Here is a 15,000-nt window from a genome sequence, read left to right as displayed (position 1 = left end):
TAGAGCTTCTTTCATGGCTGCATTTGGCCCCAGCAATTTCAGATAATCACGCAAATAGCGACAATCTACAGCGCGGAGCGGGGAAAGAATGACGAGAATTCCCACAATGCACTCGTGACCCTTTTCCAGAGGTTTTATAAAATCCCTTCTTCTATATTGGTGTTTGTGGCGTATTTGCACGGACACTCGCTGGCTGTTACACATCAGAGTTATTATCCAGCTTGTTTGGTTTTTGGTGTGCCGGCTGAAAACTCAACAGGCTTTGCCAAAGAAAACATTTCTTGGCTTTGGTCGCCACTGTACCGTAATGCATTCACTCGCCCGACCCGTAAAATTACACACAGCCGCTGAAAGGAAATACATTTGCCATGGTTTAATGGCTCCCAAGCATCCCGTCGCATAATGGAGCACTTCTCCACCTGTTCAGAAGTTGTTTAAAAAAAGCAGGACTTGTCGTTTAATGGACACTTTTGTGGAGGAATGAGAAATCCCAGCTGTGGGAGTCTCACATGTAGACAACATTTGTGCATTTGAAGTCGTGTGTTCGTGAGGATGCGAAGTCAGCGTTTAAATAAATCAACTTTTTTTTTTTTGTTGAGTTTTGCCCAGTTATTCGTGTCTACGGTGCAGGAGTGTGTGTGTGTATTGAGACGTTCATTAGCTGCCTCGTGTCAAACGGATGGAAAAAGCCACCCGTCCCTCACACAGGCTTGATTTTTCACAGGCACGTTAGAGTTTGGTTTATGTCTGAGGTCTGCGAGTGCTCTAATGAGTCAGTGTGTGTTGTGCTGGTCTGCTGAAGATCACTCCCTCTCTTTGTTTTGCTAAGGTCACTGTGGGGTCGCGGCCCCTCAGAGGTCATCAGTGCGGGACACTCGGGTGTTTCTCACACCGGCCAACTCGGCTTTCACTCTTAAAGGGGTGGTTGATTTCACTTTTTAAACTTTAGTGAGTGTGTAATGTTGCTGCTTGAGCATCTGCAAAGTTACGACGCTCAAAGTTCAAAGCAAAGGGAGATATTTGCTTTTAAAGAAATCGCTTTTTAAGGACTACAACAAACGGCTGGTAGGGACTACAATGAGCTTATTCACGGGTTAGTGACATCACTAACCCTTACATTTACATAAACCCCGCCCCCGGGAACACACACACTCTAAAAAATGCTGGGTTAAAAACAACCCAGGTTGAGTTGAAAATGGACTAACCCAGCAATTGGGTTGTTTTAAGCAAACATTTAACCCAACCGCTGGGTTAAAATGACCCATTCACTGGGTTAAAACAACCCAATTGCTGGGTTAAAACAACCCATTCACTGCACTCTAAAAAATGCTGGGTTAAAAACAACCCAAGTTGGGTTGAACATGGACTAACCCAGCAATTGGGTGTGAATGGGTCGTTTTAACCCAGCAGTTGGGTTAAATGTTTGCTTAAAACAACCCAACCGCTGGGTTAAAACAACCCAATTTCTGGGCTTGTCCATTTTCAACCCAGCTTGGGTTTCTAGTCAAATTAGCGTATTTCTCGAGCTGATAATGTAATGTTAAACCTACACTCTAAAAAATGCTGGGTAAAAAATAACACAAGTTGGGTTGAAAATGGACTAACCCAGCAATTGGGTTGTTTTAAGCAAACATTTAACCCAACATTTAACCCAACCGCTGGGTTAAAAAGACCCATTCACTGTCAAATTAGCGTATTTCTCGAGCTGATAATGTAATGTTAAACCTACACTCTAAAGATTGCTGGGTTAAAAACAACCCAAGTTGAGTTGAAAATGGACTAACCCAGCAATTGGGTTGTTTTAAGCAAACATTTAACCCAACCACTGGGTTAAAACGACCCAATTGCTGGGTTAAAACAACCCATTCACTGCACTCTAATAAATGCTGGGTTAAAAATAACCCAAGTTGGGTTGAACCAGCAATTGGGTGTGAATGGGTCGTTTTAACCCAGCAGTTGGGTTACATGTTTGCTTAAAACAACCCAACCGCTGGGTTAAAACAACCCAATTTCTGGGCTTGTCCATTTTCAACCCAACTTGGGTTTCTAGTCAAATTAGCGTATTTCTCGAGCTGATAATGTAACGTTAAACCTACACTCTAAAAAATGCTGGGTTAAAAATAACCCAAGTTGGGTTGAAAATGGACTAAACCAGCAATTTGGTTGTTTTAAGCAAACATTTAACCCAACCGCTGGGTTAAAACAACCCAATTGCTGGGTTAGTCCATTTCCCGTTCATTTACTATGTCTGTCATTTCTGAGCACAAAGGAGTGTAATTTTTTTCCCCGAACCTTTAAAGCTGCACTATGTAACTTGTCCGTCCGCTAGAGGTTGCCTGTTCAAAACAAAGGCGTAGTTTGATGACGGCACGTTTGAGCGCAGAATCTTGGGACATGTGGTCTTCACCTCACAGCCGGTGGGAAAGAATCGGGATAGGACTCGGGCAGAAATCATGTTGATGGATGTTATTATTAACGTTACTGTAGTGAAGCAGAGCAGGAGCGAGTGTTGTGGAGCTGAGGAACCGCTGGAGCGATTGTTAATAAGATGAACACAACACACGCCTCGCGAGCAGCGGGACTTTTATTATGACACAGTCGCCGGCGGGACTTTTATTATGACACAGTCGCCGGCGCCACTTCCGCTCCTCTGGTCATGAGTGTGAGGTAATGCAGCTCTGATGATCATATTAGACACATCTGACACATCCGTTACTCTGTGTGTTCTCTCAGCGGCTGCTATGACACTTGTTCACACTACAGTGAAAGTAAAGCGTTTCTGCAAAATAAAACCAGAAACCGAAAGTAACGCAGATATGATGTCATCGACAGGCGACGCCCTCACACGTCCCGGATCCTCGGTTAAAATAGCAATTTCTCACGATTTACAAATAGTTGGAAACATTTGGGATATTGTAAGTGCTCAACTGAACAAAATATATAACACTGGCCTAGTGGTTTTTGGATATTTTACTGAAATTTTTTTACATAGTGCAGCTTTAACAAATCTGAATCATGATCTTTTTGTGTGTTCACATGAAGCCTGCAGCACTCCTCTCAGAAACTGAAGCCTCCGCGTCTCGATCGCCCCCTGGTGGCCGGTCCCAGTATAGCTCATAAACCCCACCTCTCCATGTATTAGAATGGATGCGAGACACACTAAACAATTAAATTACACATCAAATAATTTTTACCCAAAGTTGGTTTCTATCATTGTAGGCAGTTTTGATCACGCTGATTTCATTTCAAGTGTTCGTTCTTTAAATAAGTTTAGTTTGAGTTATTTGATGCTATAAAAACGGGGGTGTGACGTCATGATTGACAGCTGAGATTGACGGCTTCTCTGAGTGAAGTTGTCACTGAGGCACTAACTGACTTTTCGGGAGGAGATTGGAGCTTTAGCTTTAATTTCTACATTTCCATAACTGTTTATCTCACACCAACATAATGAATTGTTCTGCATCTGCGAGAGTGTGGGCGGGCGTTTGATATCGCGGCTCTACTTCCTGCTCTCGACTGACTCCGGTCCCAAGATGTCAGCGTCGTGTGCAGCCTCCGAAAGCTTCAACTCTGGTCAGCGGAAGTCAATGAATTTCCGTCGTCCATATTTTTTTAGGGTCTATGGTTCACATATGTGACAAAAGTCATGCCATCCCATTTCGATTCAGCAAAAACGTAAACATTTTTGACCGAAGACTGTTATCAGTTTATACATATATGTAGAGAGAGAAAGATTAAATGTATTTTTTAACTATATGTTTTATATATTCTTTTATTTTATTTAGTCTTTTATTTACATACATCTGCAGAATGTCAGTCTCTCTGTGAGTTTCCTGGCTCCTCATGTCCTCTCTTTGAGATCCCGCAGTGAAATCTCGCTCTGAACACACATTGGTGAACCCTAAGTGTGCCCTCCGCTGACCCTCAGGAGACCGTCTGCCGCACAGATGTGCCCGCTCTCTGTCTGCCGCTGCCAGATGTTCGAGAAACTGACGCTGCAGAATGAGGCAATGAGAGGGACTTTTTTCAGGAGAAACATCTGAGAAGCAGGAGACTTCACCAACAGTGTCCATTTGCTGAGAGTAAATAAAGCTTCTCTGTTTCTATTTAACATCTACAGAACCTTTACATTGGACAAAAGGTTCTTTGTTGTATTTTCCTGTAAAATAATGGCGTTTATTCGGATTTATTCAGCCGTTCATGAACAGGAAGAAACGAATGCACAAACGGGAACCTCATTGGCTGGCGTGCACCTATTACTGCGCCTGTTTTGATTTCAGCAAATCAGTTTGAATGAGCGCTGACAACGTGATTAATATTCATGAACCCAGAAGCTCATTATTCCTTAGTGCAGTTTATTTTTATTAGTAGAAGAATTTGTGGTATTATTAAGTCAAATTACTGAAGTTCTATCATTAAATCATTATTTTCAACTTTTTAGTAATATGAAGACCTTTTGGGGATTATTACTTTTGCTGTTTCTGCTATTTTTAGTGTATGAATAAATACAGAATCGGTTTACATTTAAAACTTGTCATTGATTTGAATTATTATTGTTTGTATTGTGTGATGTTTTTCAGCACAGTTTCACTATTTAAACATTACCTGCACTTTTTACAGAAGACAATTATAGCTGCAACTTTTCCATTTCTGAAAGGCTGCTGTGGAATTTATGGTCCCACTTTATATTAGGTGGCCTTAACTACTATGTACTTACATAAAATAATAAGTACAATGTACTTATTGTGTTCATATTGTTTTGCAAACCCCTTTGCTGATATTGAGGTGGGATACAGGTAAAGTTAGGGACAGGTGTGGTGGTGTGGGTTAGTTTAAGGGTAGGGTTAGGTGTAAGGGAAGTGTCAACTGTGTAATTATAACTGTAACTACAGAAATTAATTACAGATGTAATTACATGCAGGTCATTTTTAAAATGTAAGTACAATGTAAAAACATGTACATGTACACAATAGGTGCATTGTATCAAATTATTAATTTAAATGTTAGTACATAGTAGTTAAGGCCACCTAATATAAAGTGTGTCCGAATTTATATATATATATATATATATATATATATATATATATATATATATATATATATATATATATATATATATATATATATATATATATATATATATATATATATATATATATATATATACATACATATAATACATATTTAATTTTATGTATTATAGGAGCCTATTTGATGACATGTATGTTTTACTTTAGATCATTGTTTGTTTTTCTGAGTCTGCATGCAGCTCTCACTTGTATCCAAAAACATGGGGAATGATACTACATTTATCGTCATTGATATCGTTATCACAATAAATACTAGAAAATATCGGGATACATTTTTAAGTCCATATCGCTCATCCCTATTGGGGAACCACATGGTGGCCTCACAGTGAAAACTCCCTTTTGGAGCCTTTATTTAAAGCGTGAGATTTGATGGTTTCCGTCAGGTTTGTCTAGTGTGCACAAGTCCTGTAATAATGTGCTTGTGTGTGTTATTTGTTTATTGGAGCTGGGCAGACGCTGAAGGACTCACAGATCAGGAATGACTGGAATGTGAAGAGGAGGAGGAGGAGGAGAAAGAGAAAGAGAGAGAGAGAGAGAGAGAGAGAGAGAGAGGTTGAGTGGGAGGTTATGGATTTATGAGGTCGTTGTGGGAGCTGCTGTACTTTTGCGTGACATGAACTTTGTTTCGGACCCTCACGGTGGACAGTGTGTGTGTGTGTTTGTGTGTGTGTGTGTGTGTGTGTGTGTGTGTGTGTGTGTGTGTGTGTGTGTGTGTGTGTGTGTGTGTGTGTGTGTGTGTGTGTGTGTGTGTGTGTGTGTGTGTGTGTGTGTGTGTGTGTGTGTGTGAAGGGTTCAGGTGACTGTTTTCTCTCTAGTGGAGTTGCTATGATTGACTTCTCTGTAGCTCCGCCCCTGTGAACACAATGACCCCTCACATGGACCTAATACATAACTCAACTCAATTTTTTTTATTTCAGTGTGCTTAGTTTCTGTTCTGTTATATTTAGGAATATTCTTTTACTACAAAAAAAAAACGTTTGTATATGTGTATCTTTAACTACATTGTTCGTGACTCAGACTACACAAGTATATTTTTGATTCACTAAAATGAACCGGGTGCGAAGAGTCAATCGTTCGTGATTCGCTAAAATGAACCGGGTCTGCAGAGTCAGTCGTTCATGATTCAGTAAAAGATCCGGATCTGAAGAGTCAATCATTCGGGATTCACTAAAAGAACCGGGTCCGAAGAGTGAATGTAGAGTCAATCATTCATGATTCACTAAAAAGAACCAGGTCCAAAGAGTCAATCGTAGAGTCAATCATTCATGATTCACTAAAAAAGAACCGGGTCCAAAGAGTCAATCGTAGAGTCAATAATTCATGATTCACTAAAAAGAACCGGGTCAAAAGGATCAATCGTAGAGTCAATCATTTATGATTCACTAAAAAGAACCGGGTCCAAAGAGTCAATCGTAGAGTCAATCATTCATGATTCACTAAAAAAGAACCGGGTCCAAAGAGTCAATCGTAGAGTGATTCACTAAAAAGAACCGGGTCAAAAGGATCAATCGTAGAGTCAATCATTCATGATTCACTAAAAAGAACCAGGTCGAAGAGTCAATTGTTCGTGATTCATTAAAAAGAACCGGGTCGAAGAGTCAATTGTTCGTGACTCGGACTAGACCCTCTGTATGTTTTTGATTCACTAAAAAGAACCGGGTCTGAAGAATCAATTGTTGTAATGAAATAATTCATTATTTATCGGCTTTAATACATCGGCCAATTTTTCTAATCAGACGATAACGGTAACATTAAAATTAACATACATCGGCCGATACCGTTATGGTGGCGATTTATATTGTGCATCCCTAATAAGACTCATTAGTTCACAAATCAGAGATATTGCATATGTTTTGAATTCACTAAAAAGAACCAGATGAAGAGTCGGACGACACTTGACGTGTTGTTTGCTGTTTTTGCCTGTGAGGACAACCTTTGCTGTGTTTGTGTTTTTGTCATATCCCATTTAGACATGGGAAGTTTTGTCGTAGCGCTGAAGATTCGGAAGTGGTGCATTAAATCACGTCAAGTTATTTCAACAAACAAAATTTGCATTTTTGCATTTGCCGAAGTAAATATGAGGTCGTTGTCATGTTGGTGCAATTGTGTTTTTAGTGGGTTTTAGTGCATTGATATGTGGCAGGGTGTTCTAGATGCAACTATCCAGTTGCTAGGGAGTTCTGGGTGGTTGCTAGGGAGTTGCTTTTTGTCAACTTTGCTGTAAACAACATCATAGAAGACCAACTTGTTGCTGAAAGTGAGGTCTCACACGAAACTTTGAGAAAGTTAAAGAGTCTCTTGAAGTTAAAAACACGAGATCATTTCTCTGACGTTTTACACATTTGATGGGTTCTGTACCCTTGTATATTGTAGTACTAGTAACCGGAGTCCTGCGGGACGGATGAGCGCTGAGATTTATGGGAGGCGTAAAGGCATATTCTATAAACATTGACACACAGACCAGCTGCTGCTTCTCGTAGTGTGTGTTGAGACTGTGCCTATACGTTCTCATCCAGCGTGACCCGTAAAAGCATCACCTCGAAAAAAGATGAACATGTGATTTTGCATCACTGTGTTCTTTCACATGTACCAATGCAATTATGTTGAGATCTTGTCAAGAGTCGGATCAATTCGCTCACTCGAGCCACTCATATTAACAAAAGTAGAATATTTGTCATTTTTTGTTATTTATTTAATGTATAATGTGCGATCGGGTATAACATTATGACCTGATATTGTGTTAGTCCCCCTTTTGCTGATCCGTCGAGGCATGGACTCCACTAGACCCCTGAAGCTGTGCTGTGGTATCTGGCACCAAGATGTTAGCAGCAGATCCTTTAAGTCCTGTAAGTTGCGAGGTGGGGCCTCCGTGGATCGGACTTGTTCGTTCAGCACATCCACTTGCTGCCTAATATATATCCCACCCACTAACAGCCGTGATGAAGAGTTCATCAGTGTTCTTCACAATGTTATGCCTGATCGATGTATATTATACTTTATATTGCTGTATAAAAAAATAACAATAATTAAAATAATATTAAACAACATTTAAATAAAAAATGTAACCAATTTTGTTATCAAATTCAGGAAGCATGCATGGAAATGTATTTATTTATTTGTGTGTGTGTGTGTGTGTGTGTGTGTGTGTGTGTGTGTGTGTGTGTGTGTGTGTGTGTGTGTGTGTGTGTGTGTGTGTGGGGGTGGGTGGGGGTGGGTGGGGGTGGGTGGACTGGTAATCCCTACATTATGGGGACAAAATGTCCCCACAAAGATGGCAATATCCGAAATCCTCATCCTTGTGGGGACATTTTTAGGTCCCCATGAGGAAAACATCTTATAAATCAGACTAAGTGATGTTTTTTGACAATGTAAAAATGCAGAATGTCTCCTGTGATGGGTAGGTTTAGGGGCAGGGGCAGTGTGTGTGTGTGTGTGTGTGTGTGTGTGTGTGTGTGTGTGTGTGTGTGTGTGTGTGTGTGTGTGTGTGTGTGTGTGTGTGTGTGTGTGTGTGTGTGTGTGTGTGTGTGTGTGTGTGTGTGTGTGTGTGTGTGTGTGTGTGTGTGTGTGTGTGTGTGTGTGTGTGTGTGTGTGTATGTGATGGGTAGGTTTAGGGGCAGGGGCAGTGTGTGTGAGTGTGTGTGTGTGTTTGTGTGTGATGGGTAGGTTTAGGGGCAGTGTGTGTGTGTGTGTGTGTGTGTGTGTGTGTGTGTGTGTGTGTGTGTGTGTGTGTGTGTGTGTGTGTGTGTGTGTGTGTGTGTGTGTGTGTGTGTGTGTGTGTGTGTGTGTGTGTGTGTGTGTGTGTGTGTGTGTGTGTGTGTGTGTGTGTGTGTGTGTGTGTGTGTGTGTGTGTGTGTGTGTGTGTGTGTGTGTGTGTGTGTGTGTGTGTGTGTGTGTGTGTGTGTGTGTGTGTGTGTGTGTGTGTGTGATGGGTAGGTTTAGGGGCAGGGGCAGTGTAAGGGGATAGAATATACAGTATGTATGGTATAAAAACCATTACGCTTATGGAAAGTCCCCATAAAACATGAAAACCCAACGTGTGTGTGTGCGTGCGTGCGTGCGTGCGTGTGTGAGTGTGTGTGTGAGTGTCTTATAGTGAATGATTCATCACGGCACATTCAGTTAAAGAACCTGGTTCAGTGATTCTCTGAGAAATACTTCACATTACTGAAGTACAATTTTATGTTAACTCTAAACTTCTTTTCTCGTTCTTTTTTTCAGGACGGAACGAGCTAATAGCCCGGTACATCAAGCTTCGAACAGGAAAGACACGGACCAGGAAACAGGTAAAGTAAAATATCGAAAACAACCTTTAAAATAAGGTCTAACTTTAACTGGCAAAGTTTTTTCTTGTTTTAAGCATAAACCTGAAATGAAACTTAGATATTTTCATAGGATACTTATATTTCTGCAGTGCATTTGTATATAAATCTGTGATGGCAACTCTAAAGTGCCGAGCTTTCCCTACTGGAAAAGGATTCGATTGGTTAATTACTTTTATTTGACTGCCATGTCGCACATTAACAGCAACAGGAAGTCCAGCAAATGTCAGACTGGGATTTAGAGATGGGATTGTCCTGTTAAACTCCCAAACAGACTTTCACTGAGTGTAAATGTTTGGCCCCCGAGGGCCTCCATGCTGAAATGGACTTGGGCGGTGTGATTTATGGCAGGCGGATCGGATATCGGTGTGTGTCTTCAGCACCTCTCTCTCAGTGCTGCTCGTTAGACCCGCAAACAACTGCTGCCCTCCAGGTCGGCCCGCTACGATCGGGGCCACATCACACGGTTTGGAGTCCGATAGCGTTCCCGCCGCCATTCGATATGGCATGATGTCACTCAGGCCTGGTCACATACTGAGTCTTAAGCCCTCTGAGAGAGTCGAGGTGAGCCGGGGGCCCGAGAGGAAACGTTATAACTCAAAACAAGAAGAGAAACTAGAATCGCACCTCTTAAGTGGAGAATCGCACATCGAAGGTCAAAGCAATCGCTGACATAACTCGACAGATTTCACCTGGGAATTGACAGAAACTGACAGAAGTCAGTCATTCACAAACAGTCGTAAGATCTAGAACAGGATTAGCTCTTCATGAGGAGGTTTTGGTCAAGTTTTCCATGCGTGCTTCATGATTTCAATAATCGGTTAAAATTACTTTTTTTTATTTATTTGTTTTTTAATGTTTATTTACTTACATTTTTTATTTTATTTCAATGTTATTTATTTTTATTACTATTTAATTTGAATTTAATTAAACATTTTTAGTTTTTTATTTAAATTGTATTTTTTATTTATTTATTATTTTATTTTTTAATGTTTATTTTATTTAATTGTATATTTAATTTAATTTTAATTTAATTTATTTTTTATTTTTTATTTAAATTGTATTTATTTATTTTATTTAATTTTTAATTTACTTTTATATTTATTTTATTTAATTTTTATTTACATTTTATTTATTTATTATTTTTATTTTTTTAATTTATTTAATTTTTATTTAATTAAAAAAAAATTTTTATTTAAATTGTATTTTTTATTTATTAATTTTTATGTTTATTTTATTTTATTTTTATTTTATTAAATTTTTATTTACATCTTATTTATTTATTTATTTATCTATTTATTTTATTTTGTATTTATTTTTTGTTGATTTTATTTTCATTTTATTATATATATATATATATATATTTTTTTTCGTTTTAATTTAATTTTATTATTTTATTTATTTAAATTTATTTGTTTTCTTTTGCCGAATATAAATCTTATTCCTGCTGCACCTTCGTTATGTATTTATGATGCATTAAAATCCTCCTGGGAACTTTGGGAAGTTGTGATTATGAATCACATCGGTCTGAAAAAGATGCCAATGCTCATTTTCTACAAAAAAATACAGCAAGATTTTTTTTTTTTAACTCTACTTCTACAAAATGATGAATAAAGAATGTGCATTAGGTGTGTTTTGCTTTTTTATGTTTTTATTGCATGTATGAAGGTGCAAAATACATATATTTTGTACATGCAGCTATTATTGTAAATGAAAAATATCATTAGTTCATTCATTGCTGTATCCATTGCATCAGAGTTTCACCACTCATAATTTAGATTTTGAGTTTTTTCGAGTTAAGCTGAATGCACTATTAGACCCTTTTTTTTGCCAAAATTGTACAGTAACAGGTTGTTCATTGAGCCTATAAAGGGACATGGAAAAAGAATAAAGAAGGAGATGGGAGGACAAATTCTATGTCATTGCTTTTGCGTTCTCCTGAGAAATGCAAACACAAAGTTTCTAGGGGAACGCAAAGTTTTGCTTGCGAATGCAAAAGCATTAAAATATATTTTTTCCATCACCATGTCCCTTTAGGCCTCCATAGTTGTTCAAGTAGGCACGTTGGCTTATTTTATTGAGCTGAAATGAATCAACATTGAACTATCCAGCTGAATAATGGCAGTATTGTCTTCTGTCAAGCAACTGAAATTGAATTAATTTCATAATTGAAGACGTTTAAAGAATGTACACTGTTTTTTTCTCCCAATGTTTATTACTGTGGAGCTGCTTTGAAAATCTGAATTGAATAAAGCGTTAGACTTGACCTGCATTTGAGTTTGTTTAGGGTTGTGTTACCTCAACATGAGTTCAATTTGTTCAATTTGTTTTTTTTTCAACGTTTTTTTAACATGCATAAATGGTAATACCATGGTATTATTTAAAGTAGGTACATGTGTACCATGTAAATATGCTAAGCATTGTATACATTAAGACCTACTGTGCATTGGTTCATTTTGAAAGGCTTTTGAAAGACTTTATTTTTGCTTATCCACCAAACATTCCACTAACTATAAGTGACTTTAAGTAACTACATGCCAACCAACTCTCATTAGAGTATTAGTAGACTGTTAGGTTTGGGTTAGCAGAATAAGTTGACATGTAGTTGCAAAGTTACTTAAACCCTCTGTGCTTCCCGCAGGTCTCCAGTCACATTCAGGTGTTGGCGCGACGGAAGGCTCGGGAAATTCAGGTGAAACTCAAGGTATCTAATGATCTCTAATGCTGATCACCTGTTCGCAAATTAGCCCCATTATCGCTTTACATCCAAAGCATTTGATAATGATGTGAAGAGCGGCTCAGATTCTGTGCAATGAGTGAATATAGCCTACACATGATTCAGATACAAGTATAATTGCAGGCAATATCATACACTCCGCCATTAATCAGTTTCAGCAAGTCACTAATTTTCATAAAACGTGTGACCTCTGGCTATATAAGCGCTTAGCGCGCGGCTGGTAATGTCGAGTCTTCTCCTCGCGCTCTTGTCTTTCATCATATGGCATAGTTTGGCCGGCGGCCATTTTGGCCCAGCTGTCCGAGAGCGGTACTGGTCACACGGCTCACACACTGACAGCCCTTTTAAATGCGTTTCTGTAACTGAGAACTGTGACGGACACACACATGCCCATATTTCAGCCGGCAGGGTTTGCCAGTTCAGGGCTGAAGAATGCTAGGCTAGTCATGCTTCAAGGACACAGCAGTTGCTTGAGCCGGCCGTGGACGACTGTGACCTCTGTGTGTTTTATCAGAAGTGTTGAGGAACTCATGAAAAGCAGAAGAGTGGACTGAATAATCTCACTCTTCTGATATATGGAGAATTCCAGAATAATTCATTTTAGTGGCATAAGTCCCTATGCTATATTATAGATAAATCGCATCTTACAAAAGTTTCTTTAAAAATAGTATATATGTGTGTATAGGCCTATAAGGGCGTTGGAAGCAACAACAAAAAATGTGGGTGGGTCCTCCCTCAGAAAATATTTACTGGAATAGATGCCATTTACATTAAAGGTGCACTATGTACATTTTTTTGCAGTAAAATATCCAAAAACCACTAGGCCAGTGTTATATATTTTGTTCAGTTGAGCACTTACAATATCCCAGATGTTTCCAACTATTTGTAAATCGTGAGAAATTGCTATTTTACCCAACCATCTTATCTGCGTTACTCTCGGTTTCTGGTTTTATTTTGCAGAAACGCTTTACTCTCACTGCAGTGTGAACAAGTGTCATAGCAGCCGCTGAGAGAACACACAGAGTAACGTCACAACATCATTAACACACTCAGATGTGTCTAATATGATCATCAGAGCTGCGTTACCTCACACTCATGACCGGAAAAGCGGAGCTGGCACCGGCGACTGTGTCAAAATAAATGTCCCGCCGGCGACTGTGTCAAAATAAATGTCCCGCCGGTGACTGTGTCAAAATAAATGTCCCGCCGGCGACTGTGTCAAAATAAATGTCCCGCCGGTGACTGTGTCAAAATAAATGTCCCGCCGGTGACTGTGTCAAAATAAATGTCCCGCCGGTGACTGTGTCAAAATAACAGTCCTGCCGGCAACTGTGTCATAATAAAAGTCCAGACTGTGTCATAATAAAAGTCCCGCCGGCAACTGTGTCATGATAAAAGTCCTGCTGCTCGCGAGGCGTGTGTTGTGTTCATCTCATTAACAATCGCTCCAGCGGTTCCTCAGCTCCACAACACTCGCTCATGCTCTGCTTCACTACAGTAACGTTAATAATCACGTCCATCAACATGATTTCTGCCCGAGTCCTATCCCGATTCTTTCCCACCGGCTGTGAGGCAGAGGTGGACAAAGTACACAACTCCATTACTCAAGTAAAAGTAAAAGTACTACTGGTCAAATATTACTCCGTTACAAGTGAAAGTTGTAAAAAACTATTTTTACTTAAGTAAAAGTACAGAAGTACTTGTTTATAAAAGTACTTAAGTATCAAAAGTAAATTTCCTTATTTATGTCAATGCATTATTTTATTATCGTTGCATTGTTGTATGAATGCACGCTATAGTCATCATGGTGGTTTAAGCCAGTCAGTGCTGCTCTATCCGACATGCTAGCATACGACTATCTTGAACTCTTTTAAATACTTGTATAAAAGTTACAAAGCTGCTGTCACTTTAAGGCAGAATGCACAAATCCTATACACTGATACACATCCGATATTCCCCCAACTGTTTACGTTCACTTATGACATAATCAACTTTGTTTACGTGAATACTTTCCAAAATGAAAATTTTGACATTTTGTGTGTATTGGTCTGTTTAAGTGCGAAAAAAACACGAAAGAGCTCAGTTCAGTCTGTTTTTTTGTGCCTCTGAGATGCCAGAGCATGAGTACTGAATAGAGCTTTCTTTTATCATCCATATGTCTATGCTTCTCTTTCTCCCAGACATTTACGATTTTTAACATTTTATGAGACATTCATCAAGTGTATGCCAATGAAACTAATCTTTAATCTTTTCAGAAAACTGAAACTTACTTTCTAATATGGCCATGGGTGCACACACTGTGCCGAGGAACCGTCTTCCTCCATTTTGCTATAAACTGATCAGTGTTCAAAAATTTTGGGGAAATGATGACCCTACAAAAGTGATTACTTATAGGCTGTCTGCAAAAAAAATACAAAAAATTCATCCACTGACTTGCAAAGCTGCTAAAGAAACGACTTTCGACTTTGAGGACCTTGATAGAAATGTAGTGGAGTAAAAAGTACGATATTTGTCTTTCAAATGTAGTGAAGTAAAAGTAAAAGTTTCCCTAAAAAATAATACTTCAGTAAAGTACAGATACTCAAAAAGTGTACTTAAGTACAGTACTCAAGTAAATGTACTTAGTTACTGTCCACCTCTGCTGTGAGGTGAAGACCACATGTCCCAAGATTCTGCCCTCAAACGTGCCGTCATCAAACTACGCCTTTGTTTTGAACAGGCGACCTCTAGCGGACGGAAAAGTTACATAGTGCAGCTTTAAGTACAAATATACCGCCTTGTTTACTAAACGGAAAATTAAGGAAATCACTGAATCATATCCGGTTGTTAAGTCTGACGTCACGCGGCAGCACTT

At 39.0% G+C, this 15,000-nt stretch overlaps 1 protein-coding gene across 1 annotated transcript in view; it reads left to right on the top strand.

Moving 5' to 3' along the window:
• The window catches only part of tead4 (TEA domain transcription factor 4), a 52,738-nt gene that overhangs the window by 15,666 nt on the left and 22,072 nt on the right, over positions 1-15,000 (top strand). The window contains exons 3-4 of the mRNA XM_079810198.1: positions 9,309-9,373; positions 12,051-12,113. Of these exons, the coding sequence (XP_079666324.1) occupies positions 9,309-9,373; positions 12,051-12,113 (128 nt within the window). The remainder of the gene's footprint in view (positions 1-9,308; positions 9,374-12,050; positions 12,114-15,000) is intronic.

This window comes from Gobio gobio (assembly GCF_949357685.1).
Source record: "Gobio gobio genome assembly, chromosome: 25".
Classification (NCBI taxonomy): Eukaryota; Metazoa; Chordata; class Actinopteri; order Cypriniformes; family Gobionidae; genus Gobio; species Gobio gobio.
This window is presented reverse-complemented; position numbering and strand designations above follow the sequence as displayed.